The sequence below is a fragment of the Chiloscyllium punctatum genome, chromosome 10, assembly GCF_047496795.1.
Source record: "Chiloscyllium punctatum isolate Juve2018m chromosome 10, sChiPun1.3, whole genome shotgun sequence".
Classification (NCBI taxonomy): domain Eukaryota; kingdom Metazoa; phylum Chordata; class Chondrichthyes; order Orectolobiformes; family Hemiscylliidae; genus Chiloscyllium; species Chiloscyllium punctatum.
In genome coordinates this window covers 108,497,588-108,524,415 of record NC_092748.1, presented here as the reverse complement: position 1 = coordinate 108,524,415, position 26,828 = coordinate 108,497,588, and the positions used below count along the sequence as shown (strand labels likewise).

Below are 26,828 nucleotides of genomic sequence, written 5' to 3'. Positions count from 1 at the left end.
TGTTTGAGTGGGTGTGGAGGTGGGTCACCTGTTCGCATGCCAAAGCGATGCTCCACACTCCACGAAAACAAAGGATCATATACTTGTTAGTAGCTTTTGGACTCAGTCGATATTCGTAATCTTCTTGGAGTTCCTTTCTACTTTACGCTGGCAGTTAATGGTGTCTGGAAGCCATTGTCCACGGTTTCTTTAAATTAAAGTTTTACTTCACGGAAGTTTATGATCTGTGCTGAAAGTAATTGCCAGTTGAGTGTCTGATGGTGTGTTCCACTTCTAAATGTGGAAGAGTTGTTTTATTAGATTAGATTAGATTAGATTACTTAGTGTGGAAACAGGCCCTTCGGTCCAACAAGTCCACACCGCCCCGCCGAAGCGTAACCCACCCATACCCCTACATCTATATCTACATCTACCCCTTACCTAATACTACGGGCAATTTAACATTGCCAATTCACCTGACCTGCACATCTTTGGACTGTGGGAGGAAACCGGAGCACCCGGAGGAAACCCACGCAGACATGGGGAGAACGTGCAAACTCCACACAGAGTCACCTGAGGCGGGAATTGAACCCGGGTCTCCGGCGCTGCGAGGCAGCAGTGCTAACCACTGTGCCACCGTGCCGCCCATAAAAGAACTGAAAAGACAAATGATTGATCAGAGCACAAAAACTGCGTAACAAAAAAACCCGAGGCTTGGAATTGCAAATCCGTAAACTTGTACGAAGCACTTAGATTGTAAGTAGTTGTGTTCTGTACTTTGTTTCCCAAAACAATCATAGAATCCCTACAGTGTGGAGTCAGACCATTCGGCCCACAGAGTCCAGACCACCTAGCCTGCACATCCCTGGGTACTATGGCCAATTTAGCATGGTCAATCTACTTAACCTGCATACTTTTGGACTGTGGGAGGAAACCCACGTAGACACGGAGTGAATGTGCAAGCTCCACACAGACAGTCACTTGAGACTTGAATTTGAACTTGAGTCCCTGGCTGTGAGGCAGCACTGTTAACCACTGTGCCTTCCAAACATACGTTGAACGTTTTTCCTGTTTTGTAAAAGAAAAGCATCTCCACTTGTGAGAGAATTGAGAGCTGGAAACTGGAAAAAAATTCAAGTCACTAACTTGTTTCTGGTAGAGAAATCGGGTGGAATTTCTTTGTCAGAAATGGGGAGAATGCAGAATATATGACGACAGGGTGTAACTAAGGTACATAGCATAGATATTTTTTAAGGTGAAAGCGAGGTCCTTTTCACACAAAAGAATAGAATGATATGCAGATGTAGTAAAGGCAAGGGATGGGAGGAGGCTTGTCTGTTATTAGTCCAGGCTGTACTGGGTATTCAAATCTGTCTGATCCATTTGCTGTAATAGAATTTTTGTGGGTCTAGGATTCTTTGCTACAGTTTGAAATTGTCAGAAATTCCTGACATAACAGGAGCAGACAAATGTGAACTTGGCCACAGCCAGGATGACTGTAAATCTCACTTATTTTTAAATTTTGAGACTAGAAATGGGAAGGAAAGTTTGAGGGAGGCAGGAGCATCGGTAAACTGCTGCTTGGCTGCTTTTATAACCTGTTTGACTGAAATTAGCTGCTTTTCTGCACATTCAACCTTTTCAGGAGCACCTAAATTCCATCTTGTTTTAATGTTCGTTCAGACAATATGTGCGTCACTGGTTAGGTCAGTGTTTATCACCCTTGGTAGAGGTGACATGTTTTCTTCAACCAAAACCACTGTGGTTTATCTTGTATAAGTACATATGCAGCCCTGGTGGGAAGGGAGTTCCAGACCTTTGACCTTGTGACATGGTAGTTTAGTTCCAAGTTATGTTGGTGTGTAACTTGGAGGGAGGCTTGCCGGTAATGGTGTAACTATGCATCTACTGCTTTTGTCCTACTAAGTGTTTGAAGCAAATTTGTCATCTGTGGGCTACTTGTGCAACCCTTTGGCTAGCTGAGGCTTGTTTGGCAACATCTTTTTCCTTGGAATCATAAGATGGGTTCAATGGCTTCAGCTTTTTAAAAACAAATCCAATTGATCCTCCAGTGAATTGATAAGGGAGTACTGTGCTGTTGGGGATACGGTTTTTTGGGTGTAATATTAAATTAAGCCAAGTTTGTCACTTCAAATGAATACAAATGGTCTCTGATACTATTTTGAAGAGCTTTTGAATTTTCCCTGGTTAGGGTTTAACTTCAATCAACTAATAAGGGTTATTTGCTAATTATTCTCTCCCATGTGGGAGTTTACTGTCTGCATGTCAGCTGCCATGCTTTTCTCTCAATCCAACAGTATTGTACATCTGTAAAGCCACTTTAGCTTTAAGGCATGTTGTGTCATCAGGTTTGTAAAATGTGCCATATAAGTGAGTCATTACTTTCATTCCTTCCTGTTTTGGTGTATCTTTAGGTTTCCATGGCTACAGAATGGAAGCACATTGCGCTGTTACTTAACTGTGTCTTGATGCCAAGAATTCATTCTTTCAGGAAATGCCAAATCACTTCACAGCAAGTGGAAGCCTTTTTTAAATGCTCTGCTTTTATGAAAGGAGGAGAAAGAGGAGGAATTTTTTTCGTCATCTGGGGGGTGTGGGTGTTTCTGATTAGATTAGCATTTGTTGCCTATCCCACATTATCTAGCGAGCCAGCCACATTATTGTGGAATGTGGAGTCTGTGTCTAGGCCAGACCAGTTCAGGATGGTAGATTTTCTTCTCCAAGGCTCTGTGAACCAGACATGTTATGATTTCAACAGAATGTGATCACGCTTGCATCAGCCAATTTATTAAATTCAGATTTCACCATTTTTCATGGTGGGATTAAAATCCATGTTCGCACACCATTAGCCTGGGTTCTAGATTACTAAACCTGTGACTTTACCACTTTGCCACCATCTGCTCCATATGGCAACCTGTTTGTGCATATCAAGAGCCCACAAAATAAATGTGTATCTTCAAAGTTTGTGAGAAGATTTGTAGCTCGGGTGCTTGTTGTTGTGGTTCTGTTCACCGAGCTGGGAATTTGTGTTGCAGACGTTTCGTCCCCTGTCTAGGTGACATCCTCAGTGCTTGGGAGCCTCCTGTGAAGCGCTTCTGTGATCTTTCCTCCAGCATTTGTAGTGGTTGAATCTGTCGCTTCCGGTTGTCAGTTCCAGCTGTCCGTTGCAGTGGCCGGTATATTGGGTCCAGATCGATGTGCTTATTTGAATCTGTGGATGAGTGCCATGCCTGTAGGAATTCCCTGGCTGTTCTCTGTTTGGCTTGTCCTATAATAGTAGTGTTGTTCCAGTCATACTCATGTTGCTTGTCATCGGAGTGTGTGGCTACTAAGGATAACTGGTCGTGTTGTTTCGTGGCTAGTTGGTGTTCATGGATGCGGATCGTTAGCGGTCTTCCTGTTTGTCCTATGCAGTGTTTTGTGCAGTCCTTGCATGGGACTTTGTACACTACATTGGTTTTGCTCATGCTGGGTATCGGGTCCTTCATCCTGGTGAGTTGTTGTCTGAGAGTGGCTGTTAGTTTGTGTGCTGTAATGAGTCCTAGTGGTCGCAGTAGTCTGGCTGTCAGTTCGGAAATGCTCTTGATGTATGGTGGTGTGGCTAGTCTTTTTGGGTTGCGGCATGTCCGCATTCTGTTGTCTTTCCCTTAGGCAACTGTTGATGAAATTGAGGGGGTATCCGTTTTTGGAGCATACATTGTATAGGTGTGTTCTTCTTCCTCTTTTTGCAGTTCTGGTGTACTGCAGTGTTGTGGCTCTTTTGAATAGTGTCTTGATGCAACTTTTGTGTGTTGGGGTGGTTGCTTTCATAGTTCAGGACTTGGTCTGTGTGTGTGGTTTTCCTGTATACCTTTGTGGTGAATTCTCCGTTCGGTGTTCTCTGTACCATCACGTCTAGGAATGGGAGTTGGTTGTCCTTTTCTTCCTCTCTAGTGAATCGGATTCCTGTGAGTGTGGCGTTGATGATCCGGTGTGTGTTCTCTATTTCTGTGTTTTTAATGATTACAAAGGTGTCAGCCACATATCTGACCCAGAGTTTGGGTTGAATTTGCGGTAAGACTGTTTGTTCTAATCTTTGCATTACTGATTCTGCTGTGAGTCCAGAGATGGGTGAGCCCATGGGTGTGCCGTTGATTTGTTCATATATTTGGTTGATGAATGTGAAGTGTGTTGTGAGGCACAGGTCCAGTAGTTTGAGTATACAGTCTTTGTTGATAGGTTCAATGTCCTGTTGTCTGTTCTGTATGTCCAGCAGTTGGCTATTGTTTCTCTGGCTAGTGTTTTGTCGATAGAGGTGAACAGTGCTGTTACATCGAATGAGACCATGGTTTCTTCCTTGTCTATGTGTATATTTCTGATGATGTCCAAGAATTCCTGTGTTGACTGTATAGAGTGTCTGGATCCGCTGATCAGGTGTTTCAGTTTCTGCTGTAGTTCTTTAGCCAGTTTGTGTGATGGTGTCCCTGGTAGTGATAATATGGGTCTGAGTGGGATGTCTGGTTTGTGCACTTTAGGTAGTCCATAGAATCTGGGGGTGTTGTTGCTTTCAGGTTTCATTCTTTGTAGGTCAAACCTGGTTATCTGTCTGTCTTTTTTTGTAGGTTCCTCAGTGTGTTGTTTATCCTATTGGTGAGCTGTGGGTGGGGTCAAACTCCCTCTTTTGGTAGGTGTTGGTATCTGCAAGTAGTTGGGCTTTTTGGATGTACTCTGCTTTGTCCAGGATGACCGTCATTCTTCCTTTGTCTGCTGGTAGTATGATTGTTCCTATCGTTTCTTAGTGATTTTAGTGTTTTAGTGCTTCCCTCTCCTTGGTGTTGAGGTTATGTGTTTGTCTTTTCCTTGTTATCAGAGGTACGATACTTTGTCTCACTGTTTGTTGTGTCTCTTCTGTCAGTCCATTGTTCCTGAGTGTGCATTCTAGTGCTGCTAGGAAGTCTGCTGTCTTGGCGTCCCTGTGGTTGTAGTTGAGTCCCTTGGCCAGTATTGCTCTTTCCGTGTCTGTGAGCTGTCTGTGGGAGAGGTTTCTAACCCAGGTGTGTGTTGTGGTATCCTCTGTTGTGTGTTAGTTTGGCCATTTTTTCTTTTAGTGCCATTTTTTTGTGGTGTGTGGTCCTGTTCTGTCCTATGGTGATGGCCTGTTCTATGGTTCGGGTCCATTCCTGATTGGTGATTTTTGAAATTAACAATTTTGGCGCGCAATTTCTTGTCTGTATTTGTGAAGTCTGTTGTGAGCGTCTGTAATCATTACCTGGATCATCCTGAATCCGTTCTGTCTGGCTGTGTCCCTGGCTTGTGGATTGTTGACTGGCGGTCTGTATCTGACACATGGTGGAAGGATTCAATTCTTTGGGCATTCATGCAGGAACCGGAGTTGTTCATATGTGGCGCTTAGGCGGTTGGCATAGGATTCCCATTTCCTAGCTTGTCTTAGCGTCTCTCACCCGTAGGTGTTCAAAGTTTGTGAGAAGAGGAAGAAGAACACCTCTACAATGTATTCTCCAAAAACGGATACCCGCGCAATTTAATCAACAGATGCCTAAGGGAAAGACAACGGAACGAGGACATGCCACAACCCAAAGGACTAGCCACACTACCATACATTAACAGCATTTCCGAACTGACAGCCAGACTAGTGCAACCACTAGGACTCATTACAGCACACAAACCAACAGCCACTCTCCGACAACAACTCACCAGAACGAAGGACCCGATACCCAGCATGAGCAAAACCAATGTAGTGTACAAAATCCCATGCAAGGACTGCACACAACACTACATAGGACAAACAGAAAGACCGCTAATGATCCGCATCCATGAACACCAACTAGCCACGAAACGACATGACCAGCTATCCTTAGTAGCCACACACTCCGATGACAAGCAACATGAGTATGACTTGGACAACACTACTATTATAGGACAAGCCAAACAGAGAACAGCCAGGGAATTCCTAGAGGCATGGCACTAGTCCACAGATTCAATCAATAAGCACATCGATCTGGACCCAATATACCAGCCACTGTAACGGACAGCTGGAACTGACAACTGCCAACAACAGATTCAAGCCACTATAAATGCTGGAGGAAAGATCCCAGAAGCGCTTCACAGGAGGCTCCCAAGCACTGAGGATGTCACCTAGACAGGGGACGAAACGTCTGCAACACATTCCCAGCTCGGCGAACAGAACCAGAACAAAAATGTGTGTCTTGCTTTGATGTCTGCTGAGAATTGGAGGATTTTCTCCATTGCAGTTGTTCTCCTATTTTGTCTCCTGTTTTTAATTATGTCCTCCAAACAGATGAGCTCTTTGAGGTATAAAACATCAGAGAGTCAGCATTCTACTCAGTGGAACATCTTCAGCGTGGCTCCAATGGCTTGTTGGCCCAGACTCTGAAGAAAATATTAACCACACGGCCAAGGCTTGAATTTTTTGGGGAATTCTGCTGTGGGCTGATCTAGAGTCCCTCTGTTCAAGATACATCCGAGTGAGGCTACGCACATGCTTTCACCCAAGCGGTGTACCGCAAGCCCTTTCAGCCTGGCAAAGGTGTCAACTTCCATCGACATACCCTGCAACTCATGCTCCATTTGCTGTATTTTCTAATACAGAATCAATTGTGCCTATTTGAAGGCCAGTTGGGCTTCAGCTGGTAGACACTTTTGCATGGTTACATCATTGATCTCACATACCAAATGGTGGCTCTGCATCTCATTCAGGTGTTAAACCAAAGTCACATACATGCCTCTGCCAATCGTCTTAACCTTGCCGAAAATCCTGATACTGATTCCCCTGGTTCTTGAAATGTCAAGTAAAACTGATAGCATCTCAGAATTAGAGGAGCCCCTGAGTCGTAATACTCCTTTAACTAAATCTTATAAGGTTTTAGTATCTTAGTGCTCAGAGAAAGTTAGACTTCTAATAACTGAAAACTGCAAGTCCACAAGCGGCCAGGAGAATTATTCTTTTTGCACTTCGTCTACACCAGTGTCAGTTGATCAGAAAAAAAAAAGCTTTCTTTCCATATGCTGGGCTCAGTCTTCACAATTGAATAAGTCCCCCAGCTCATAGACAAGTGAACTTCTTCAGGAGCTTGTTTTTTGTCTCTGTTTGCCACTGACATAACTCTCTAGACGCAGGTATCCCCTCACTAAGTCACCCTTCACACATGTGGTCATGGGTTCCTCCAAGTCAGTTGAGTGCACAGAACCTCAAACTCCTGATGTTTTCTGTAAGCCAGGGCTCCCTGATTGGGGCTGTTAATCTCGCCCAATCATGGAGCCCTTTTCTCAGCTCCACCTGGCTGACCTCATTACAATCATTACAGGAAACATTTCTATTCCATCTGTACTATGAAACCCATTTGCAGTTTTGAGTTCTATTAGCTGTGTTTACATTTTTTCTAAAGAGGAGGCCTGGTCTAGTCAGCCTTTCCAATTGAGTTTGTTTTAAAAATACAACTTATTAGTAAAATGTAGTGTTATTTGAGTGATGAGGGTCTAGGTTTCACTGAGTGTTGTTCCTACTGCTGGAAGTATGCTCAATTGCTGTGACCTTGAACAACTAATTTTGAGGGACAATTTGTGTATTGTAATGAAAAGTACCAAAGCGCCCCACCCCCAGGAACATTTATGAAACAGAAGTTTGCACTGAGTTGAACAAGATGATATTGGGTAAGATGACAATGTTTGGTTAAAAAGATCCGTTTTCAAGAGGATTTTAAACGTGGAAAGACTCTTTACAGAAAGGTGAGGATAAACCAGTGTGTGGAAAGTCTAGGTAAGGTTGCAAAAGGTGAAGTGATTAAAATTTGAGAATACATAAGTGGCCAGAATTAGAGGAGAGCAGATATTTTGGAGGGTTGTGGGCTTAGAAGGAAAAGCAAAGATGGGAAGGAGTGAGACCATACAGGGATCAGGTGACCATTTTCAAATGATATATTACTTGACTTTGAGCTAGTTAGGCTGACTGACAGTTGGATGATAAGCCACAGGCAGCAGAATTTTAGATATGTTCAAGGGTATGGGTGTGGGAGAAATATGGGAATTAAGGGTGGATGGAAGGTTTGAATCTAGAAATATTGAAGGCCTGAACGGTGAATGGCAAAGTTTGATGTGAGACAGAAATTGAGGTGAGCTTGATTAGTGAATGAGGTTAGAAGTTATCTATGGGTCAAATGTGACAGCTCAGTTTCCAAAGTGTCTGGTGCCATTTTCTTTTTGGGCAAAGGATGGAATCAATTCCTTGGAACTAGAATTTGGAGTGAGGTTGGAAACACCCTCCATAAATTGGAAACAGTGGGTTAAATACACAAACCGATGTTCCTGTTTGAAAAGTCTGTGTGTCTGTATAGGGCTGTGTTTTCTTTGAGTGAAGCTGGAATCTATGAACTTGCAATTGTCAAATGTGTATGATTGTGAACTATTTATAGACAGGTTGAGTGGGTAACCAATGCCAAATAAAATGCAGCATGGAGAGATGGGTTGAAATTGTTGAGTATGGAATTGGCCCTAATTTGAAGTCAAATGGAGAAGTTTTGAAAGGGTATAGCAAAGAATTTAGTTTTGTTGTATTGTCTCCAGTATGTAGAAAGTCTTGGATGTTCCTGCAAAAGGAAGAGTTATTGTAGGGTATAGAAACTTCAGGTGAGATAGGGAGGGGTATAAGAGATGTTGTTACAATGTTGTTTCATCACCTATTGCAATACGCAATGATGACATCACTGGCTCCTCAATTGAGCACTTCAAAAGGAAATGGGGCAATCACATTATTGAGAATGCATGATAGGATGTCAAAGACACCTACCACCCTCTGTTTTTAAAGAAAAACTTTGTCTCTAACATCTTTACATTTCTTCTCACCTTAAGCTTATGGCCCCTCATATTTGACGTTTCCACCCCGTGAAACACATTCCACAACTATCCACTCTGTGCCCCTCATAATTTTTATATTTCTATCTGATCACCCCTCAACCTTTGCTCTAGCGAAAACATTTCCAACACCTTGCAGCTAATGCACTCCAATCTAGGCAACATCCTGCTGAGCTGCTGCTGCGCACTCTCCAAAGATGGATGTACCTTGGGTGTAACCAGATTACAGACTATTACACGGCAATGTAAAGAATGCTCATCAGTGTGACAATTCTTCTTGACAAACATGAGTTGAGATCAGGACTCCCTTTGGTCTCTGGTGCAGACCCCAGCTGTGCTGGTGTAACCCTGACCAGCTGAAAGCTGAGGGCTAGTTCGGGATCATTAGGCAGTGTGATACGGGGTTATGCAGGCCTAGAGGGATGGCATGGTGACCAGAATTGCACGCAGTTCTCCAAATGTGGCCTAACTAATGTTTTGTATACCTGCAACATGACTTGCCAACTTTATACTTGATTCCCTGACCAATTTTGAGGGAAGCGTACTGTATGTTGCCTTTATCATCTTATCCATTAATGATGCCACAATCAGAGAGCTATTGACACTAGTTTCCTGTTATCTCTGCCTTTTAAAGAAACAACACTGGTTATTTTCCAGTCTTCTGGGACTTTGCCTGTAGTTCAAGATGATCCAAAGATCTCTATCAATGCCTCAGTGGTCTCCTCCCTTGCTTTCCTCAGTTTCCTGGAATAGATTCCATCAGGCCTTGTGGACCTATCTACATCACCTATTTAATATCGACATGCCTTAGACTATCTTACCACCGTCAATGTAATTCTTTTTGTTGAATACTGATATGAAGCATTCCAAATACACAATTCCTTCCTTCCAGAGGACACAGCTTAAAAATACGGGGTAGACCATTTAGGACAGAGCTGAGGAGAAACTTCTTCACCCAGAGAGTGGTGGCTGTGTGGAATGCTCTGCCCCAGAGGGCAGTGGAGGCCTCCCAGGAGAGTTAGATAGAGCTCTCAAAGATTGTGGAATCAAGCGTTATGGAGATAAGGCAGGAACAGGGTACTGATTAAGGATGATCAGCCATGATCATATTGAATGGTGGTGCAGGCTCGAAGGGTAGAATGGCTTACTCCAGCACCTATTGTCTATTGTCCTTGAATGGTCCTTACCTTTTTCCTAGTTACTCTAGGGGTTAATTAAACAAAAATACTGGAAAAGCAGAGGGGCATGAAAAACTTCAAGGTATTTCAGAAATGTATTGTTGGCAAGGGAATAACCATGGGAAGAAGAGGGTCCATGAGGGACCGATGTGGAAAATTGTACGTGGAGCTGGAAGAACGGAGAGATTTTAAATTAGTACTTTGATAGAGAAAAATGACATGGATACAGAAGTCAGGGAGGGGGACTGTGTGAAATCTTTGAACAAATCAACATTGAGGAAAAGTATTCATGGTTTTTATTAGTAACTTTAATGGGCTTAGTTAGATAAATCCCTAGGCACAGATGAGATGTTTCCCAGGCGAGTGTGAAAGACAAAGGAGGAGATTATAGGGTCCCTGATATTAATTTTTCAAATCCTCTCTGGCTCTAGGAGAGGTGCCAGAGGCCTAGAGGATAGCTAAGGTTGGACTATTATTCAAAGGGGTGGTAGGAATAAACCAGGAAAGTAAGCAAATTGAATCCAAGGTAGTTTGGTAAATTGGTGCCAAAATTGGCTTAGTCACAGGAAGCTGAGTGTGATTATAAAACTGGTTTTGACTCTTAAAATTAGGAAGGTTGAGCTTCAGTTGTACAGGCCTTCAGCGTGACCACATTTGACATACTGTGTACATTATTGGCTTGCTTAAGGAAGGATGAAATATATTGGATACAATTTAGGGATAGCTTAGTAGATAGGTTATTTGAGATTAGGTTAGACAGACTTCTATCTGCTAGAGCTTAGAAAAATAAGAGGCTGCTTGATTGAAGCATAAGATAGAAAGGACAGACCCCTCAATATGCACCCTGTAATTTCCTCCTGTGAATCTAGAGGTAGGGATCTCTCATTTGTGACGGAAGTATTTGGAATACTTTCCCCTATAGATGGTGGAGACCTTTGTAAAAAAGCAGATCTAATTCATGTATTCAGCATGGAGTCAGTGCACAAATTGAATGCTTTAAATTTCATTGACCTGCCTCGCCCAAAACCAGCAGTGAATATTTTTGTTGCCCTTGTTCCTCATTGACCTGGGAAAGCAATGTGAATGGGGATGTTGCCTGTGACAGGATTGACGGTGATGCATTTGGAACCGCTGATCAACTCCACACTGACAGAACAAAAAAGGGGGGTTGGAGAGAGCATTTGGTTGTCAAGGGAGGTACAAGTTGGGTGTGTAGTTTGAATTTCTGGAATCTTAACTGATGCCAACTGCTACCCTGTGTAGTGTCTTCCATGAGTAACCTTTAAATCTGGCAATTGAAATTCAACCTTTAAATTAGCTCATGTTTTTACTTGGGTGTTTGGTCTATCGTGATTGTTAAAATGCCTTTTGCTTATTTGGAATGTTTTTGGTGTTTCAAGGCAGAAGAAGAATTTTTAAAAGCCCAGAAAGTGTTTGAGGAAATTAATATTGACTTGCAGGAAGAATTGCCATCACTATGGAACAGGTAAGTGGTCAGTTTGTTCTTTGAATGCTTTTCCTATTGTACTGAGAAATAACTGAAGTTGATTTCACTTGTGAATGGCCAAAGCTCTGATATAAAAATTCTATACATTTTGTCTTTTATTACAAGAACATTTTGACATGCTGGCCCTGTTTTTTTTTTCAAAGCTCAGTGACTTGCAGTTCAGGTAACATCTAGCCTGAGTGTGTAAGAATAATGTTGGAAAATTCAGTTGGTGTTTGTGCTAAGAGAAAGCAAGTTGGCTTTTCAGGTCAATGATTGGCTCCTCTTCAGAAGTGAAAAGTTGCAACTGTTAGATTTTCAATGTACGAGTGGGGGGGTTCAGGCAGGTGAGTAAGTTTGAGAGTGGATGACAGGAGAGATTTAGAGTAAGTGGCAGAAAGGTAATGTTGAAGTTTAATAGCACAATGAGTAATCAAAGATCTCTCTAGAGGAGGTGTGAGTAGCATTAGAACAAACTTCTGAAAGTAAGAATGACATGGTGGGAAAGGCCATGCTTTCCTCCCTGCTTTTGAGATTCTGAAAGAGACATTCCTTCTGCTATAACCTGGTCAGCCCCTTCCCATAGTGCTTTTCTGGCCAAGTGCAGGATATGCAACAACTACCCTTTCCTTAACCCTCCGTGAATGACCATGGTTCGTAGCACTCCTTTCACGTGGTAGAGTGATATAGATTCCTTACAGGTCAATAAAATCACTGCTTATGACGTGGATTGACGTGCAGTGGGCAACAATTGAGAATTGAGTGACCACTTTATGTAGCAGTTTTGCTACGGTCCCAAGTGTGACCGTAAATTTGCTGTCATTTTAATTCTCCAACTTGTTTCAATCTGACCTCTGTCCTTGATCTCCCCGTGGTATTCTGATAAAGCACAATATAATTTTGAGGAACGTTTTAAATTATCTGCTTCTGGACGGAACAATTTCAGGCCCAATGTCTGTCCCCTTATTTTCCTTTTGCTTTGCAAGCTTTGCTTTGTTTTTAATCTTGTTTTTACTTTTGGCTGGGAACTGTTCATCTTTCTGCTGGTAAACCTCTAGGTTCATCTATTTGTTCCGTTCCTTGTCCCATTGCCAATTCATTTTGGCCTTGCACCACAAAATTTGTCATTTGACTACTTGTGTCTTGTGATCTTCTGTTCATCTCTCACTTTTTTTCCTTTTTTTTGTTCCAAATTTACAACATTGCAACTACTAGTTAAAATGTAAGCTGGAAAAACTGCACCTCATTTCTCACTTGAGTAATGTTACAGCCTTTTCGACTCTTTCAAGTTAAAGTATTTGAGGGCTTGAGGCACCTTCTCCCTATGCCCTTACCACCACCCCCATGCACCAGGCCCTGTTATCACGTGCCTGCTGTTCCAGACTACCCATTCTTAGCCTTTAATAGTTTGCATTAACAGCAATTCATTCACCTGGACTAAGGTTATCCGTTCCATCGCCTAGCTGTTCTTTTCTGTTTTTGGGCTCTGTCTCCACTTATTGTTGGCTCTTTATCCCTTCCCTGCACCCTATTTTCTGCATAACCAACCACTTTTCCAAGCTATCATCAGTTTTGTATCGTCTGGTTACTCTCACACTTACCTGTAAGATTGGACAACCTGACAGAATGAAACACTGAAGCATTTTATCTGTCTATATGATATGTTGATCCACCAATATCATTCATTGTATCCATTGCTCCTGATGTGGTCTCCTCTACATTGGGGAGAGTGGATGCCTCCTCGCAGAGCGCTTTAGGGAACATCTCTGGGACACGCACCAGTCAACCCCACTGCTCTGTGGCCCAACATTTCAACTCCCCACTCCCACTCTGCTGAGGACATGCAGGTCCTGGGCTGCCTCCACCACCGCTCCCTCACCACCTGATGCCCGGAGGAAGAACGCCCCATCTTCCACCTCAGAACACTTCGACGCCAGGGCATCAATATAGACTTCACCAGTTTCCTCACTTCCCCTCCTCCCACCTTACCTCAGTTCCAACCTTCCAGCTCAGCACTGTCCTCATGACCTGTCCTACCTGCCAATCTCTGTTACCACCTCCAAAAGAGAAAATGCTGGAAAATCTCAGCAGGCCTGGTAGCATCTGTTAGGAGAGAAAAGGGCTGACGTTTCGAGTCTAACTGACTCTTTGTCAAAGCTGGTTTCAGATCCCTTCTCACCTATCTGCACCAACCTCACCTCTGACCTATCACCTCCATCCCCACCCCCATGCACCTATTGTACTCTGTTATCTTCTCCCCAGCGTCACCCCCTACGTCCAATTTATCCCTCCACTCTGGAGGCTTCCTGTCTCTATTCGTGATTTTCCTGCTCCTCGGTTGCTGCCTGACCTGCTGTGCTTTTCCAGCACACCACTGATCTAAACTCTGAATAGATCAGAAGGCTAGTGAGTTTTGAGAAGATTTGTACCTGAGATTGAGGTTCTGGATATAGCTGAAAATGAACCTTTCTTGTAGCAAACCTCCATCGAGATCAGAAGGCTTTTTCTGTCAGAGATCTGCAACAAATTAGCCATTGTCATCTGGCAAACTGGCAGATTTTTGTTAGCCAAAGTATGGAACCCAATGCAGAGGATGACCCACAATCTCATTTCAAAGGTGGTATACTTTTTTTAAATCCACCTGCCAGTGATATCAAACACCTCTGGAGTAGGTGGGATTTAAACCCCTACCTCCTGGCTTGAGGTAGGAACAGTACCGTGACCCCACAAGAACTCCCCTCCACCCCCCCCCACCCCTGGAGCAGAGAAGGTTGACGGAGGAGCTGAGAAAGGTGTATAAGATTGAAGGATATAGACAGCTTGGATAGAAAGTAGCTGTTCCATTTAATTGAAGTATCAATTACAAGGAGGCACACTGTTGAGGTGAAAGGTAGGAGATTTAGAGGGTAGTTGAGGGAAAAAAACTCTTCACCCAAAAGGGTAGCCAGGGTCTGGATGCACAGAGAGGCTATTTGATTTGAGTAACCTCAAGTTTTTAAAAAGTACTTGGATGAGTGCTTGAAGTGTCACTTAAGCATTTACTTAACCTTTTTATATTCTGCAGCCTATCATCCTCACTACTTGCCTTCACCTGTTTTTGTCATACAAACTTGTTTGTTCCAACCTTGAATGTTCCACCTCAGGCACTTTTATATCCTCGTGTCTATACCTACATTTACTGAGATTGTTGGTTAAATTTATACATTCTGCTTCATTCTTAAAGCAAAGGTACAGGAGTAGGCCATTAATACCTCATGCCTATTCTGTCAGTTTAGTGTAACTGTACTTGACATAGCCCTACGATTTGTTTGGTTTGTCCTTAACTAGTTGCCAAGAATCTAGCAGTCTGGTTTAAAATTAACAGCTGGCTGAGCTGCTTTTGAGTTGTGTAAACAGAATCCCAAGCTCTAACTAATCTTACATGAAGGCATATTTCCTAGCTTCACTCCTGAAAGACCAGGCTCATCCAGTATTAGTCCCTAACTCTGTTCCCTGATAAGTAGAAATAGAATATTTGGCTGAAACTTAATTATTGCCATAATGTTTGCATCAGACTATAATCAACCATTTGAACTCCAGGGAATACAAGTTTGTGGGATTGCTTCTCCCCTTGTAACTTAACTCATGGTGGTCAGGTATTTTATAGATTTATGCTTCACTTCCTTGAAGGCTAGTATATCCATCCTAATATGTGGAGCCAGAACTGTTTACAATTCTCCAGGTGGGGTCTAACCACTGCTTTGAATTAGCAAGGTTTGAGGAGATTTGTAGCTCAGGTTGAGGTTCTGGATGTAGGTTTGCTCACTGCGCTAGAAGGTTAATTTCCAGATGGTTTCTCTGGAAATGCTACTAGGTAGCATCTTCAGTGGGTCTCCAGGTGAAGCACTGCTGATGATTCCTGCTTTCTATTTGTATGTCTGGGTTTCTTTGGGCTGGTGATGTCATTTCCTGTGACATTACTTTCTGTTTTTTTTCTCCGGGGAGTGGTAGATGGGGTCTAACTCCATGTGTTTGTTGATAAAGTTCCAGTTTCATCTAACAGAGCCAGCTTCAAGATTTTGAACAAACAATTGTGTAATGTTGCAGCAGTGACACAGTTTTGAATAAATGTGAAACTTGTATTCTAACACCCAGAAATAACAGATCAGAAGACCATCAAAGACACTAAAATAGAAGAGGACGAAATAATGGTCTCCTTTGACGTAACATCCCTGTTTACGTCAACCGCCATTAACCTGACCAAGGAAACACTGACTACACTATTAGAAGACCCAAAGACACACACACCAAACACCATTAACTTGATCAACAAGGAGAATATCATCAAGCTCGTGGACCTATGCCTTACCACCCACTTCACCTTCAACAACAAAACTTAGACAAACTATGGAACACCCAGGGGATCTCCGGTATCAGGGTTCTTAGCGGAGGCAGTAATGCAGAGACTTGAGCAAACAGCTCTGCCAACCATCCATCCCAAACTCTGGGTCCGCTACATGGATGACACCTTTTGTCATCACTAAATGAAACAAGTTAGCGGAAACCTTCAAGACCATCAATAATACCCTTAATGGTGTAAAATTCACTAAAGAGGAGGAAAACAACAACAAACTGCCATTCCTCGATGTCACAGTAGAGCGAACAACCAATGGGGAACTTCAAACCAATGTCTACAGAAAAACACCACCTACAGACCAAATATTGAACTACAGAAGCAATCATCCCAACACCCACAAACGAAGCTGCATCAGAACGTTATTTCAACGATCCAACACACACACTGCTGCACAGGAACTACACAGAACAGAGGAAAATCACCTCTACCATGTATTCAAAAGAATGGGTACCCAATGAACACAGTCTGCTGATTTCTCAGCAACAATCCCAAACAAGCAGACAAAACACGTCCAGAAACCCTAGCCACACTCCCCTCCTTCAAAGATCTCTCAAAAAAGACTGCCAGACTACTCAGACCCCATGGCATCATGGTAGCCCACAAACCCACCAACACACTAAAACAGCAGCTAATGAACTTGAAACTATAGACCATGAGTAAAACTAACGTCATTTATAAAATACTGTGCAAGGACTGTAGCAAACACTACATTGGACAAACAGGCAGAAAACTAGCCACCAGGCTACATGAACACCAACTAGCCACAAAAAGATATGACCTCGTCTCACTAGTATCCTCTCAGTACAGATGAGGAAGGACACCACTTTGACTGGGACAATACATGCATCCTAAGACAAGCCAAACAGAGATGCACGAGAATTCCTGGAAGCATGGCATTCCAGTTGGAACTCTATCAACAAACACAGAAAGATGCCATTTACCACCCCCCTGAGAAAAGGAACATCACAGGAAATAACATCTCAGGAAATGACATCACCCAAAGAAACTCAAACATATAAATAGGAAGCAGGAAATTTCAGCATTGCTTTGCACGAGATCCACTGAAGATGTTACTAAGTAAGGTAACGAAATGTTTGGAAATGAACCTTTTCAGCTCAGCGAGCAAACCTACATTCAAAACTTTCTATGACATTTTAACTTGTATATTTGAACTTTCTCCACTTCCAACCATTACTATTTTAAGAAGTCATTGCATTCAAACACTTGAATTGTTGTAACAATCAAACTTTGTAATGATCTGTGATATTAGTCCTGTTCTTAACTGCATACCACCTTGCTCTTGTTGAGTGTCTCTTTCTTTGCTTTTCACAGCCGTGTTGGTTTTTATGTGAACACATTCCAAAATATAGCTGGTCTGGAGGAAACGTTTCATAAAGAAATGAGCAAGGTATGTGATGATTAGTCGGCTTGATGTTTTAATTTCTAATGTTTGAAGAGCGTAGGTTCTGTCAACTTGGCGATCTAAAGCTCTGCCTGTGTTTTACAGCACATGAAGGCTTGATTCCTTATCCTGTATTGCTGGTCCCAAAATAATAAAAATAAGTTTTAAATTCCCATGCTTGCTCTCAAATTCTTCCATGTCATTCCTCCTTGACTCTCCCCTCCATGAGTCCCATGACACACTGAAGCCTTCACTCAGTAATTCTCTGCTCTTGAGCATCCCTGATTTTAATTGTTTCACTATTGGCAGCTGTGCCTTCAGGTGCCAAGGCCCTGAGCTGAAGAATTCCCACCTTACACTGCATTGACCAGATTCTCCATTTTGAAGTTTTTGTTCATCTGACCAATATCTCCTCTTGTCTTGATGTTATTTTAAAATTGCCCTAAGGGTCTTCAAGAGCAGTAATTTTTGTTCAATAATGCCATCACGAGAGTAGGGTGGACTAGGTGCAGATGAAGTAGTGGCCAGTCAATTTCAAGTGTGCTGATTGAAGGGAAAGAACAGTTTGAGATTCATAGAAAAGTTGTGTATGATCAGCCTTTCATGTAATAAGAATTGAGGCGATAGCAAAAGCATGCAAGGTTAAAGGGAATGGTGGGGGAGTGGGGTGAGTTGGGTTGCACTTTCAAAGAGCGTAGAGGTGTCATGGATAGAATGGACTCCTTCATATGCTATGAATTCTAATATAGCATATCTATTCTGGAGTCTGGCAATATTGAAATCATGCAATGATTATGCAGTATCAACTTAAAATTGGAGACAAGAATGTGAATTGTATTTTTAATTAGTTATTGCTTTAGATTTTATCAAAATGTGTTTATTGGGAGAAACTTTGTTTAGGATTGGTCTGGTTGGTTGGCATGAGCGAAATGGTTACACAAAAGCAAATTATCCCAATAGTTGACTACTTTATTTTGTTTGATTAAATAGTGTTACCATTGCACAAACTTGACAGTTTGAATGTGACTGACAGTTGTTCGATGACTTGTCTGGCCTTAGTGTGTGGAATAATACACTTAATTTTCTTGAACACAATTTCCATTGTGGATCCTAAGCTGTTAAGGTCATTGCTGCAGAGACAATCTGGTATTCTGTGATGCTCTCCTGCTATTGCTCAGATTCTGTGGCTGGTGTGTCCTTGTTTCCCTTCAATACCACCTCTAGAGGACTGGTTTAAATTTGGTGTTCATTTCTGGCATAGAGATAAGGCATTAAGCTCCATCACTCAATGTCAGTAATAGTAAAAGTCAGCATGGTCCCAGAGGACGCAGGGCTGCTGTCTCACTTGAGAGAGACAACTGGTTTAACCTTAAAAGTAATCACACTAAAGGCAAGGGGAGCAATTAACAAGGTGGGAACTTCATGGTGACCTCCACCAGTACAGGTATTCAACCATGCTATTGTCTGCATTGGAAACCAGCCACCTGAACTAACTGCCGTGAGTAATTTTTACTGACTTAATCTCTCCCCCAGCTAAGCCTTTCTCCCTTGTGCTTATCTAACTTCCTATTTACTCATCCAAGTTGTTTCTGTCAATCACTGCAGGTAGTGTAGAGTTGCATATTCCAGTGACACTTGTGGCAAAGGAACATTGCTTCCTTGTTAGCTGTATCATCCCCCATGTGATGTTCTCCATCCTGATGGACTCATTCCTTTTTTCTTTCCTTCACAGCTGAACCAAAATCTCGGATCCGTGATGAACCAATTGGAACTGCAATACATGGACAGGTTCGTCTAATCAAGGGTGCACTAAGGAGATGTGAAGTTGCTTTTATTTGCTTTGAGGATTTCTTTTGAATATTTTTACTTTGATCTTGTGAAAATATGAACAATATGGTCTCTTGCCTCTATTGCTAAACTTGCCTTTGGATTTGATTTCTGGTCTGCACAGCGGTAGCTAACCTCCTCAGACTCCAGTGTTCTGCATTAGGGATGGCATTGTCAATCCTGCTTAGAAAAATAGTAGACTTGTATTTTCATAGTATCTTTCAGGGCACTTTCGGTAAAGTACTCTTGAAATATAGGAAACATGGCACCCAAATTATGTATATTAATCTGCCACGCACCAATGTAATGATGGCCTGAAGGATGTGAGGCATAAAGTTTGGCTGGGATGCCAATGCAAAACTGCCCTGCTCTCTGAAATGGTGCAATGACCACTCTATAGGCAGGGCTGCACTTTGCTATTTTTCACCTGGAAGGTTGGCTTTAAACTGTTTTATAAATATTGTAGTAATATAGCACCATTTTGTTTTTGCATTGTGTTTTGCAGTAGATCCTTAAAGCTGCTTGATCGGATATTTGTGTTTGCCAACACTTGGCAATTTTTATTGTCTGTATGAGGGGCAGTAGGGGAAAATACATTCATAGCTAGTAGCATTGCATGACTGCACTGGAAAACCTGACAGCACGGAGTCCTAGATAAAAACAAGGACTGCAGATGCTGGAAACCAGAGTCTAGATTAGAGTGGTGCTGGAAAAGCACAGCACGTTAGGCAGCATTTGAGGAGCAGGAAAATCGATGTTTCGGGCAAAAGCCCTTCATAAGAATTAGAAGCAGGGGTGCCTGCAGGGTGGAGAGATAAATAAAGGAAGTTGGGGGCGGGGAGAAAGTAGTGTAGAGTACAATAGGTGAACGGGGGTGGGGATGGAGGTGATTAGGTCAGAGTGAGATGGAGATTAGATGACCTGGGGGTTGCAGTGGGAGAGAGACAAGTCCACACTGACCTTTTCGAAGAGTAACCCACTCAGACCTATTTCCCTCTGGCTAATGCACCTAACCCTATTGGCAATTTAGCATGGCCAATTCACCTTTGGATATTGGGAGAAAACTGGAACACCCGGAGGAAACCCACACAGACACGGGGAGAATGTGCAAACTCCATACAGACAGTCACCCAAGGCAGGAATCGAACCTGGGTCCCTGGTGCTATGAAGCAGCAGTGCTAACCACTGAACTGCTGTGCTGCTCTTAAAGGCCAGCCTTTGTTGTCCATGTCTGATTGCCCTTGCCGTTGAAGGTAAGCTACTGTCTTGAATTGTTGCTGTTTTTGGTGTGTATGTGAGCGCACATGTTAATGAGGATTGATTTCTAGGATTCTGATCCATCAACAGTGAAGAAAGCCAGTGGTTTGTTTATAAGTCAGTGGGGCGGGGCTCAGAACAGAGTGTGCATTTGCTGCCTTTGGCTTTATAGGTGGTGTAAGTCATAGATTTGGAAGACGCTGTCTTCGGTATCTTGGTGAATTACTCCCATGCATTAATAGATGTACTGCTGGTGTGGTGGTTGGAAAAGCTAGCATTTAAAGTGGTGAATGGTGTGGCAAGCTTTATGCAGGAGGATGCTCAACGTATTGAGTGCTGCTTCCATCAGGCCAGTGTCTTATATCACACTTGTGCTTTGTAGGTGATGGGCATTAGTGGGAAGAAGAGAGGTGGGTGAAATTGGCTGGGCACTTGATTGAAGTAGACTGCTGAGCTAAGGAATTTGAGCAGTTGGAGGGCACTGAGTGGATTGCTGTGCAGAAAGCCAGCATGGACTTGGATTACTGAGCTGTGGTGGCAAATGTCTGTTGATCCATTTTCGAGTGCTGTAGAATTATTGTGCCAAATTACTCTGATTGCAGATATGAAGCCTACAATGCTTGCAACCTCAATGGTTTGGATTTAACTGTGTTTCTTGACAGAGAAAAATGTGTCTACAATAAGATTTTTAAAAATATGTAGCACTGCTGATGCTGGAATCATAAATTGCTGGAGGATCTCAGAATGTCTGGCAGCACCTGTTGGAGAAAGAAACAAAGTTAAGATTTACACTCTACTGACTCTTCCTCAGAACTGGATCGCGGCTAGGAAAAGATGTTTATATGTTGAAGTTGGGATGGGAAAGGAGTAAATTGTAGATGGAGACAGCTCTGAGGGAAAGCTAGACAAAGAGATAATGGTCGGGAGGGAAACAAGCTGATAATGAGGACCATAAGGAGGTGAAAATGGATTGGCTGTGCCCCCATTAAGGCCCCACCTCCCCCCAAAACCCCAGGTCTTTTCCTACCTGATGAAGGGTGTATGCCTGAAATGTTGATTCTCCTCCTTGGATGCTGTCTGACCTGTTGTGCTTTTCCAGCATCACACTCTTGACTCTGATCTCCAGCATCGGCAGTCCTCACTTTCTCCTAGTTGATTCCTACCTGTTATCAGTTCTGAAGAAAGATCGTTGAATCCGATATGTTAACTCTGCTTTCTTTCCACAGATGCTGCCAGACCTGACTTATTCCAGTAACTTGATTTTGTATCATTTATGATATATTTGGTGTGGTGCAGATTTGCTTTGCATATTTTAGTTTCCTCTGTACACATAAGCACAACTGTGTTGATTTCATTCATTTGCTTAAAATAATTTGGACAGCATGGTGTCACAGTGGTTAGCACTGCTGCCTCACACCACCAGGGACCTGGGTTCAATTCCTGCCTCAGTCAACTGTCCATGTGGATAGATAGATTACTTAGTGTGGAAACAGGCCCTTCGGCCCAACAAGTCCACGCCGACCCGCCGAAGTGCAACCCATCCAGACCCATTCCCCTACAAGGGCAATTTAGCGTGGCCAATTCACCCAACCTGCACGTTTTTGGATTGTGGGAGGAAACCGGAGCACCTGGAGGAAACCCATGCAGACACTGGGAGAATGTGCAAACTCCACACGGAGAGTCGCCTGAGAGAATTGAACCCAGGTCTCTAGTGCTGAGGCAGCAGTGCTAACCACTGTGACACCGTGCCGTCCATGAGTTTTAACATGGAATTTTGACATTCTCCCCATGTCTGCATGGGTTTCCTCTGGGTTCTCTGGTTTCCTCCCACAGTTCAAACATGTGCAGGTCAGGTGACTTGGCCATGCTAAATTGCCCAAAGTGTTAGGCACATTAGTCAGGGGTAAATGTAGGGGAATGGGTCTGGGTGAGTTGCTCTTCGGAGGGTTGGAGTGGACTTGTTGGGCTGAAGGGCCTGTTGCCAGACTGGAGGAAATCTAATCTAATCTAACTTGGGTTGTACAGAGGATTCCACTATTTATTAGGAATTGATTCTGGCTTCTCAAAGACCTCTCGTGGGCAAATGAAATCGTTTGAACCAGTCTAGCTGCTAGTTGACCTGTACCTTTGCTTTGAACAGTCTGAATGGAAACTTGTGACCACCATGTTTAACCTTTAAAAGAGCAGAAGCACTTGAGCTGACCCGCACTTGCATGATGTGGTTTTATGCTCCAGTCCTTGCACGTATCTTCTAATACTGATTGTATTGTGGAAGATTTACTTATGGTTTAAATTATTTGTGGTCAGTGGCATGCTGTGAACCTATTATGGTGCAGTATGGTGATTGGTATTTGTAGCACATCACATGTTTGCAAAAGATGTGCAGGATTACTTCAGGGTTCCTTCTGAGAGAGATTGTATCATTGCTTTTAATGCTGTAGAGATGTATGGCTTGTAACCCGTGTTTATGATTTTTGTTAAGCTAAAACCTTTTGGAAAATGTTTCTTTTTCTCTGTTGTAAAAGTCCAAATTTTAATTATTACCAACCCCTCCAAAGGAAGTTGAGCAGAACGTGTTAGTTGTTGAAAAACTTAGTCACTTTCTTGGTAACTTCGCTGTGCAGTTAGTCGATGCTTGATTGCTTAATAGTTAATTGGGAAGGGAATTATTTTGGTTCCAAAAGCTACTGAATGATGGCTTGGTGAGGCTTGGGTTAACATAGCAATCCAGTGAAAGGAGACAAAAAGAAAACTTGTCCTTGTTACAGTTCAATTGGGAAGAGTGCATTGATAATAGAACCCCACTTTTTCACAAACTGTTCCAAATTTGTAACAATCCAATTAAACTATGAAGATGGTTAATTTATCTGCCTGACTGCTGCTTGGGACCAAATTTACACTGGGTTTTACGATTAACAGTAAAGTAACTGTTTATTATAAACTCTTTAACCAATGGCCAACAGGAAATGGTTTATTCATTATGTACAAATTAAGTTAATACCTTTTGTAAAACCCTAAATATAGGCTCACATTCACAAATAAAACAGACCAAAGCAGAGTTTGACACAAGTGTTCTGAACAATGTTCTCTCCAGACTACTTGCGTGTGAGCAGCCACTTGACTATTCCACACATGGCCATCCTGTCATGGCACACCGCTCATGGCATTGATCTCCAGTCCAGAAGCCGGGCACTGGCTTCAGTTGTCCACAAAACCAATCGGAAAATTAGAAGGAACTCTGGTTACAGGTGGGAAAATATTTATGATGGGTGACTTGGAGAACAAATTCTGTAGTTAGAATCCAGACTACAACGTGGGATGAGTTTTTTGTTCCTCAGTTCTCTTGGCTTGTTTCAAGATGGTGACACAGAGCAGATGTTTGATTCAATAGGTGATCAGGTAGGCCCAGGTCTGCTCTGTTACTTTGTCATGTTTTGGCTTTTTGACTCAGGCGGTGGCAGATGTTTCTTGTTAGTAGTCTTTTAGATGTGTGAGTACACATCTCAGGTCTCTGATAATTTGTAGCTGGACCAGATCTAAGGCTGTTGTCATGCAATATTTCCTCAACTCAAAGACTCTTGGTATCAAGCTGTCACAAAAAATAGCTACTTGCTCCAAAATGTAACATGTGCACCTAAAGTACACATAACATAATACCACTTGATCTTCAAATTTAAAAAACTTTCTTGATGCTTTTAGCGGTACAGCAGTCCAACTTACTTTCTTTCCAATTATGGTACAAAAAGTGAGTGGTCTCTTGAATGCTGAGAATACAGTGAACAGGAAAATCTGATGGACACAGTGATCATATGGGAAAGAAGTACTCATCTTGGTGTAACAGTCTGTTTTGGGAGGAGAGGGAAATGCATACCTAACATTATCATAAATCAAAGCATTCTCAATGAGCTGCTATGTTAACATTAAACAGTTAAGTCAAATTCCTTCTGTTCACAGAAGGGGAAACAAGGCACTTAATGATGCTGCACATGGAATCAGCTTCTGTCTAATTCTACAGAGTGGCTTTCTGCCTTGTTCTGTCTTTTAAGGCCTCCAAAGAACACTTTAAGGAAAGTGAACCAAAGAACTGCAGATGCTGAAGATCAGAAACAACAATAGAAATTACTGGAGCGACTTACAGACAGTGTCTGTAGGGAGAAAGCAGAGTTAATGTTTTGGGTCAAGTGATGCTCCTTCAGAATGTTCTGAAGAAGGGTCATTGGGCTCAATGTCAACTCCACTTTCTCTCAACTTTAAGGAACATAGTATGCAAAAAGGAGTAAAGGTGCATCTCTTCAATAAGATGTTATCTTTTCTGGAATCCATTTTAACAATTGATCATTTCAAACTACCTCTGAATTGATCCTTAATCCTCTGAGGAATGTGTTTTATTAAGTTATCTTTGCATAATATAGTCAATCGATCTTCTATTTATTACCCTATCAACCAATTGAACTGTAATCTTTCGTGGCTAATTTCATTATTCTTATTTCTTTGACCAAGTGTATCTCATGTATAACATTTGAATACTAAAATCTGAAGACAAACCATGCTATCTGGCCACACTTCAAAATGGGTTTTTTGTCTGAAAAGAAACCTGTTGCTCCAAGATGCAAAGAAGCTTGATCTTGATTTTTTTTCTTTTTTAACCCAATTTATTGACTGTACAGGACTATTCTAGCATTTATTGTTCTGCTAATATCTGGTATGTGGCAAATTGTAATCCACCATTTGCTCTCAAATTTTAGATTTCACAAATCCACTTTTTTATAATTGGTTCAAATATTTTATGCTGGTCAGGTTTACCTAGGGTCATCAAGCAAGTTTTGAATTTCTGTAAGCTATGAAACTAACTTAGGCTATTTCTAGCAGAAGTCAAATTTTTTTTTCAAGCAGACTCCACTTTTGCATAGAGCACAGTATGACTGTGTTCCAGTTTCGTCTGACAGTTCAAGGGTTCAGCTATCCAAACAAGTTGTGTCTGCATGATCTAGTATGAAAGCTACCACAGAACTATGCACTGAAAAGGGAGTCCTGTCATAGCTGGAAGGAGGAGAAAGATGCTCCAGGCAGTGCTATTTAGTTCCCTTTGGGACTTGAAGCCCTAGGACATTGAGAAGGCAGCAGAACGTGACTTGTGTGGAGAGGGTTATGGCTCAGAAGCCTTGTGAACCATTTTTTTAGATCTGTGCACGAATAGGCTAGAGTTTGGAAAAAATTCATGATAAATTGGTGAAGCTAATTGGGCATGCAAGGGCTAGAATTGTGCTTTGGAGGGATCCACTCTCTGGACCATTGAGGAAAATGTAGTGGAGAAACTCAGCATAGCACCATCTGTGGGAAGAGGTGTGAAGAGACGCCTTCTTTGAAAGTGTTTGGAGAGGCAGATTAGACTGTTACCTTCACCATGGGTACTGCTAGACCTAAGTTTCTTCACTTTTTGTTTGAGTCATCGGAGAGGTGAACGTTAATTGAGGTAATTTGAGTTGGAGCAACCTTTTTAAGGAAATTCAGAAGCCAAATCTTTTGGTAGAAGAATTGCCTAGGGAAGGAGATGGTGTTCATATTAAATGTTGTAACTCATGGATCATTGTTTGGGTCAGTTGCTAAGAAATCTGTGGGATCTATCCTTTCGGTACCGTTTGCTTTACTGTTCTGACTAAAGTAACATTTGCTTTTGGTGTTTAAATCCATGGGATATTGTGAACTTGTCTTCTCTCATTTCACCTAGTTCGAAACAATTTATTGGTTCTGAATTATTTTTAACAAAAAAAACAGAAGGGCATATCTGGAATTGCTGCAGAAGGTTCTTCTCCAAATATCTGGGATCAGGTGTGGACCATTTTAACCTTTTGAACCCGTGTTGTCCTCCACATTGGGCAGACCAAACGTAAACAAAGGGAACGTTTCACCAACCACCTAGTTACCTCCTATTTAAATTCACCTTCCCACTCCCTTTCCAACGTGACTATCCTTGGACACTCTCCAATTTCAAATAACCACCTTTCCCATTCCCTGACTTCCTTCCAAGCCCCACCTTCTCCCTTCCATTCCTCTCATCAACCTTTCGTTCTAGCCACCAACCGAATTCATTCCTCCCATTGACCAACAAGGTTGTACCCTCTATCTGTCTTCACCTATCCCCACCTCACCACCCTCCCCGCCTCCCCCCACCCCCTGTCCTGAAGAAGGGTTGCACCCAGAATGTTGACTTTTTCCACCTGATGCTGCTTGGCTTGCCGTGTTCTTCCAGCGTGTTGCTTGTCTACCTTGGATTCTAGCATCTGCAGTTTTTTTTGTCTCGAATTCAGTTTAAATTGTGGCTGATGTCTGCTTCCATTTCATTTACCCACTCTTATACCCACTTTTAAGAAACCTCTTTTGATCACAAGTTTTGAATTTTAATTGTTTCTGCAA

General features: G+C 42.3%; 1 protein-coding gene across 7 annotated transcripts in view; it reads left to right on the top strand.

Moving 5' to 3' along the window:
• bin1a (bridging integrator 1a) overlaps window positions 1-26,828 on the top strand; it is a 159,239-nt gene that overhangs the window by 93,982 nt on the left and 38,429 nt on the right. For all 7 annotated transcript variants that reach the window (XM_072579905.1, XM_072579909.1, XM_072579906.1 and 4 more), the window contains 3 exons: window positions 11,447-11,532; window positions 17,261-17,336; window positions 19,063-19,118. In XM_072579905.1, the coding sequence (XP_072436006.1) occupies window positions 11,447-11,532; window positions 17,261-17,336; window positions 19,063-19,118 (218 nt within the window). The remainder of the gene's footprint in view (window positions 1-11,446; window positions 11,533-17,260; window positions 17,337-19,062; window positions 19,119-26,828) is intronic.